General features: G+C 38.4%; 1 protein-coding gene across 3 annotated transcripts in view; it reads right to left on the bottom strand.

Moving 5' to 3' along the window:
- Positions 1-287: 287 nt before the first annotated feature.
- TJP1 (tight junction protein 1) overlaps positions 288-7,144 on the bottom strand; it is a gene marked incomplete at its 5' end in the record, with an annotated part of 154,940 nt that continues 148,083 nt past the window's right edge. For all 3 annotated transcript variants that reach the window (XM_084268046.1, XM_084268047.1, XM_084268048.1), the window contains 3 exons: positions 288-1,879; positions 5,177-5,320; positions 6,617-6,834. In XM_084268046.1, coding sequence (XP_084124172.1) covers positions 1,785-1,879; positions 5,177-5,320; positions 6,617-6,834 — 457 coding nt within the window. In that variant the 3' untranslated portion in view covers positions 288-1,784. The remainder of the gene's footprint in view (positions 1,880-5,176; positions 5,321-6,616; positions 6,835-7,144) is intronic.

The raw sequence follows: 7,144 nt of genomic DNA, 5'->3' as shown, positions 1-7,144 counted from the left end.
TATGTGTAAATCTACATGCTGGAACTCTGCTAAGAGTAAGTATAGTTAACTAAACTAGCACCAACAGTGACTCAAGGGACAAGCCTACCACTCCTGCTTGTATTGAGTACTTCCATTGGATCCACATGGGAGTTTGTTTCAGAAGCCCTGTCGTAGACCACTCCACTGAGTGCACAAGAACACTCTCCTTCAAGTGTGAGCATCTGGAAGACTCCAGCTGTCTACTTGCACAGAAAAGAAACCAAAATGGATTTTGTCATATTCACATAAATGCATTTCAGAAACAATAAGGTACTACAATCTCCTTTATTATTTTAAAAACAGTTTTATTCTGTATATTTAGAAACGTGTAATTTTAATAACTGCAGAGAAAAAAAATCAGCCACACCTGAATAGCTAATAACTCATTAACAGAATGCAGTGGTATATTATCTAAACAGTAGTAGTGCCATTGTGCCGTAATAAATCGTCTATTAGTAAAAAAATACATTTCAGGGCACATAGTACAGCATCCTTATGACAAATTACAGTAGGGATACTTTTCAAGAATTTAATCAAAGTAGAGAATTCCGAGTTCTATTCTTTAAATGCAGCACTTAAAAAGGTAACAACGTTGTGCATTTTTAAAAAATGTCCTTGTTCGTATACTGTAGAAATGCTGCTTTATTGCTGCAGATGTCAAAGTTCAAGGCTCAAAAGGTATGAGAATACAAAGATATCCTTAAGAAACTTTGTTTGTTTTTATATATATTTATATATATAAAAAGGTAAAGCTTATAAAAGTTAATTTACAAACCAAGAACAAAAGTGGTATGCACGCATTATATACAAGCAGTCTATAACATCTATAAATTTTCAAATGCATAGCAGAAAACATACCATCATTTTCTTCTGGTTCTCTTCTGGCTGATGAACACAAACAATACTCATTCCCTAAACCAGCTCACACGTTTGGTGGTTTGTTTGTTGGGTTTTTTTCCTCATTCCCCAGACTCTCATGATATATTATCTAGGTAAGCACAAAAGCCATACAAACTTACAGAGAATTATGAGAGCTAAGACTATTAAAAACATGAGGGTAAGGCATCCCCTGCTGGTTAATAGGTCTGTAATGATGTGGTTAATTTACAAATCCAGAGAGGCAACTGAACCATAGTCATCCCACATGCTTTTCCCCCTCCCCCCTGTTCTCATGACAATGTTTCCATATACAGTAAGCAGTCGTGTTTGTATTGGCCTCCCAGCAGAGGTAATCATCTAAACTGTGCTACCCCAAGTTGATTGCCATTTCCTTGGACATGTACACCAGAAGTCATTTAAAAACTAGAGACCAAAACCATAGTCTTGTGAGTTACAAACACACAGCAGTAAAAATGCAGGCCAAATTCTGTGTTTTCGCCAGTGGAGCATGAACCAAATTCAGTTCCTCTGAACAGCATTCCATTGGTACTCTCAGGTTTTAATATAATGCAATACTAGTAGTGTCCTTGAAAAAAACAAAAGGAAAAAAAAACAAAAACCACAAAAGAACAACCAACAAACCAAAGCATACAGAACCTGCAAAACCCCTACCTTGTTCCCACTGTACACTCCCTGCTTGTGGCATGTATTGTGACCATGGTTCAAAGAGTGTACTTGCTAAACCAGTGTTAGTTAAAGCAAGATGCTTAAACACTAAGATCCATTATCACTTATAGAACAGTTAATACTTGATAGAGTGGTTCAGTTTATATGTAAGGTCCATCTCAGTTTCACATTATTTACTCAGTCAGCTAACTTAATATTTAGAAGTGGTCAATTAGGACTGAGACACAGTTTGCTCCAACAAGATAGTTTGGATCCCCGGGAAGAGACTTGTTCTGCCAGGTTTTGGGGTCACCTGTGGGAGGAAAACACAATGCTGGTGTTTAGTATCCGCTGTCAAACAGTGTACATCTTGAAACAACCAAGCTTTTGGACAGGAGGTTTTAAAGTTCTGAATCAAAACCTGCTTCTCTGTGGGGTTTTTTGGTGGGTTTTATTTTGTTGGGTTTTTTGGGGCTTTTTAAACCCACAGTTCGTATGTTATGAATAAAAACCCCAACCCTCAATTTTCATACAGCGTAGTACAGACTAGTTATTCAAAACAGATGCTGTGGCACTCAGCAATTGCTGAATGTGATTCTACACTGCAGCACCACCACAGTGCTTTCCACTTGAGATGTGGTGCCAGAATCGGTTACGCACTGCCCCTTTCCTAAGCTGCCAGAAAGGTAGAACTTTTTAAAAGCTACCCTGTGTAAGATGCATTTGAAGTTTCTTGGAACAATTCTGACCACAAATGAGTCAAATCAGATGTTGTTAACTAAGACTCTGGTATTCTCGTAGTTTCATTTTCCATTAGGAAAATGATCACAGGTAGGATTGTAGTGATTTTACAGCTACATCCAGAACACTCATTTAAAAGCCTGAAAGGCTTTTAAAGGGGACTGTAGTTAACTGATAGAGATTTAAATATTTGCAACAGATATTACCTACTCATGGTCAAAGATCCTGTGCAGCATTCTGCTACAAGGGAACATCATCAGCTGCCATCTCACCAGACAAAGTTTACATGTCATCTGTACAGCCAATTGTCTCACTCAACTGGATAATCTTAATTTGCCCACCTAAAACCACTACTAAATGCTGCCACTATGCAAGAAGTATCATCCCACTGCAGTAGAACAGTGAAAACATGCACTTGAGCTCCCTTAAGCCTTCCAGATAAGTGACGTTAAATAACTTGGCCAAAACAGATCTGCCTTGAGAAAGGTGCAAAGTGTCAGAGAACTCAGTCACACAACACAAACACCTGAGACCTCTGTATTCACTGAGCCTGCTGGAAATTCCACATAATTTTCTTGAAGAACTCATGAAAACAAAATGAAGTACACAATGCACTGAGTGATGGCAACATCTGATGTAGGGACAAAGAATAGAAGTGGTCTCTATATAGTTAGAGAATGTAAACAAGTTCACTGCAACCTACTGGGACTACTTATTTCAGTCAAGAGGTTCAATAACGCTGCAGGATTTCACATTTTATAGATGCAGGGAGTTCCATTCAAAACTCTTATGATCAAATATATGAGGGGAAGGGTAACACAGAACTGTAGGACAACCAGGTCCTAGTCTTGCACATGAGACAATGGCAGACTTCTTCCAACCCTTCCTCTGAAGCACGCAGCCAGGATTAGGCTGCAGTCACTGCAGTATCTAGCTATTCAGGATGTTTCTCCCATACTTACAAACAACTGCTTTGAAAAAACCCCAGACCCTCTACAATCCATCAGTATTTTTTGCTAACACATTCTAACAGGTATGGCCATAAAGCCAATGTTTTTGCTCAGTCAGTTTTAATACCAAAATCATTCAAGCTTTTGAAGGTATAATAAAATCAATAAAATATCAATATATGAGGCTTATATGTTGCAGACAGGATGTTAGTAAGTGCAAATGAATGGCACTTTTAGGACAGAACATGGATACATTGAGAAAAGATGAGGGAGAGCAGACGACTGAAGAGAGAGAAAATCCCAAATTGTACAAAGTGTTACTAGAAAGCCAGCTCAAAAATCAGAGTCCCATAACCAACTAATTTAGAAAGAGAGAAAACAATTATTTATTTAAGACACAGTATGGTCTACTTACATATCATAAGACAGAATTGCCTAGTTTTAAAGTTTGTCTCAAAAGAGCAATGTTATGATATACATCCCATTTCAGATTAACAGAATGTGGTGTTATATTTACAGTACAGAAAGTGTTAGGGTTTGAATATACACGCTCTTGCTCTCACCCACACATGCACACACACACACCCCACTTTGGAAAGGGAGGAAAAGATCTCAGTAACTTCAATTTCTGTTTAGGTAATTCGAGTCCTCTCCCTTCACTTCAAGGAAGTTCATGAACAGGTGCTATTAGTTACAAAGGAAGTGTTGTGTCATTTTTGTACACAGCTGATCCATCTCTCAGGACCCTATCATTTACGAGTCCGTGTTTTAACACTGCCATGTATACACACATTGTTAAATACATGCATGCAACACATGCATATTGTTAGATTATAAAAAACAACCAAAAATTATTGCCATTAATACCTCTGGGTTATTGAATCCCCATCAAGGGGATCGATGCTTTCATCTTTCAAAGCATCAGTGCTTTGGTGTTGACAGTGACAGATACATTAGTGACGGAAGATATGCATACATGGTGGCTTAAATGCTGTATACAGAAGTACATCGTTCAGTCGTTACTTAGATCATACATACACATTAATGATTTAATCCTTCCACCACAGATTTTGAAGGTAGCTGAATAAAGCCTTAAGACTTTCCCCAGAAGTGCAAACATTCCTTATTAAGCATCTCTGTAACCTCACAGCCATTTCATGAAATTGCTTGAAGTTTGCCCAGAATTCTCTATTCGTCTCCTCACTGACAGTTTCAGCCAGTACATTCTTCCATCAACCCAGAAAGCCACAGTGTGGTAAAAATGGACAGGGAAATAGAATTGCAACCTAGTTGCAACTTTTCCTATCAACCAGAAACTTCTGGGTAAAAGGCAGTAGAGGAGAAATAGGCAGAAGCAAGCAAGAGAAGTCTCGTGGAAAATCCAGCTACAGTAGAATGAATTATAAATGCTTTTACCAAACACTATAGTTTTCTTAAATGACCCAATTGTTAGCATCAACTTGCACACATGAAACAGTTAACAAGCGTTAAATCGTGACTTATGAGCATGCAGATTGTTAAGATTTGCCAGAGTCCTACATGGTTAATTAAGCAACAGACAAACACCAGTTATGTTACAAAGGCCAGAGGTACATATTCATTTCCTCCCAGTTTTAGTGCGACTATCATTTCAAGTGTGTTCAGCTGTAGCAGTCCTCAAGAAAGAAGACAGAATAGAAAAATACGATATTTAATAGACTAGAGATATTACTCTTCTCTGCTATCATGGTTTTAGCTATGAATTTGCACCATGAGTCAATGTAAGAAAGAGACATTTGTAATGAAAGTGAAATGGGAGAGTTTGACACGAATACAATGATTGAGTTCTTTATATTACACAGCATCGCCTTGAGCCAAATTAACTTAAATTATACGATAGCACCCAAAAGCCCCAAAAGGACAGAGGGAGGACAGCATACCCGACGAGGAGTCGGAGGATTTTAGAGCAAAAGACCAACCATCAGGGGTCATAGACGCACAATGTGGCAGGCGCAGCTCCACTGGCTTCAGGAATTTTAGTCCATGGGGGCCACACATTACCAAGGGGCTAAGGAGCGTTTCACCTACAGTTAGGAGAAAGGAAAACCTGTTACTGATTCTTACTGAAATAGGTTCAAGTATTACATAATTAGATTGCAGAACTGCTCAGTAACTTCGTTTTAGAGGAAAACATGAACTTTTTGACCCGTCAGTGAAGAACAGCACTTTGCAAGACCGTTTCCAGGACTCTCTTTCAGAGCACTCAAGCAGCTTTTCAATGAAAGGTATCAACCTCAAAACAAATAAGGATAAACAAGCCCGATGATTAGAACATGTTGGGAATTATTAGTCCTTTTCGTCACTAACTTCTAACCAGGCACATCAAAAGCAGCAAACCCCTAAATCTGTAAGCTGCTTCTCTCTATGCTAGAGCTGCCACGTTCTGCTCGTATGGATCTATGGCACACTGAGCTGAACAAAGCCTTCAGCAGCTCAGGAGCCTGCCACCCTGAATTTGAACAGTCAAAAGATAAAGCACGCAATCAGAGAGCTCCATTCTTAGTTTAGAACTCCACATGTTCGCACAAGATTGCTCAGCAGAGGAGAAAGCTGTGTTTGGTTTATGAAGTTGCAGAGTAACAGCAGACTGCAAGCAATGCCTGAACTGCAAAGTTACAGTATTCACTGTTAGTTTCCTGACCAGAGAAATGCAAGAATCTGACAGGTCAGAAAAGGTACACACACTAGACTTGTGGTATGCAAGACACTATGAAAACCTTGCTCAACCAAGATACAGTACTCAAATCTTTGAAGTCAGGAGCATACTTATATTCATGTACAGTTAGAGCTTTTGTTTCAAACCGTGAAGCTGTTTTCTTTAGAGAAATTGGAAAAAAAAACCAGAAATGCTGAATATTTTCAAGTGCTGATGGAAATTCCAGATTTATTGTTAAAATTTACCATTCCAATTTAACTCAAGACGAATTAGTTTAAGTCACATGCTTTATAATTCTTTTAGCTAAATACTGAGATGAAGAAGTATTTCTAATAAGAACACCTAGAAAAAAAATCCCTGCATTTTGTGAGGGAAATAAGACTTCAAAATAAAACTTCTTAAAAAAAGGATCTAGAACCTTCCTTCAGTACTTCAGTCTACAAATTACCTATTCTCAAGTCATAATTCAGGGCCTCCATCTTGCTGGCAACTTTTAATATTAAGCAGAATATTGCTTCCCTAGTACCTCTTGTGAAATGAATATTCTGTACACTCCTATAGAATTTTACTTTACATATGGAATTTTTTCTTCAACTTTCCATTTTGCCACTGTTAGAAATTAATTCGATTAAATACTAGAACAGTATACAGTGCCAGCTCTTACCTTTCTCTTTGTCCAAAGGTGGAAGTATACTGTTGTCTCTGCAGACTTTGAAATATATTTCTTGCTCTATTCCCTCTGGAATGGCTCCTTGCGGTATAATAATGCTAACTCCAGTCTCTATGGAGCTCAACACACCACCATTGCTGTTAAATACACCTCTTGCTGTGGCCACAACAGTGTGTCCATCTTCTTCCTCCTCATCCTCAAGTGCTGAAGGGCTAAATGCAAGACAGAAAGCCTAGTAGTTTTATCCGTATTTTCCTCTTGAAAATCTGCATCATACCTTCCTCTAACATTTTAGGACAGCACAGCCAGGAGTAGGCTAGCACGGATTTTAGGAAAACCTTAAATGTGTCCTACACTCAATTATGCAGGTGAGCTAAGATTAAAGTAGTTACAAGTTCTGCCATGAGAATGTTTTCACCAAAACCACAACCCCAACAAAAACCCAAAAACCACCCCACAAAAGCCCTCAAATTCTGAAAATATTCACAAAGTAGTTAAGATTCATGTGGTCCAATTTCTTGC

The sequence above is a fragment of the Gallinula chloropus genome (assembly GCF_964237585.1).
Source record: "Gallinula chloropus genome assembly, chromosome: 9".
Classification (NCBI taxonomy): Eukaryota; Metazoa; Chordata; class Aves; order Gruiformes; family Rallidae; genus Gallinula; species Gallinula chloropus.
This window is presented reverse-complemented; position numbering and strand designations above follow the sequence as displayed.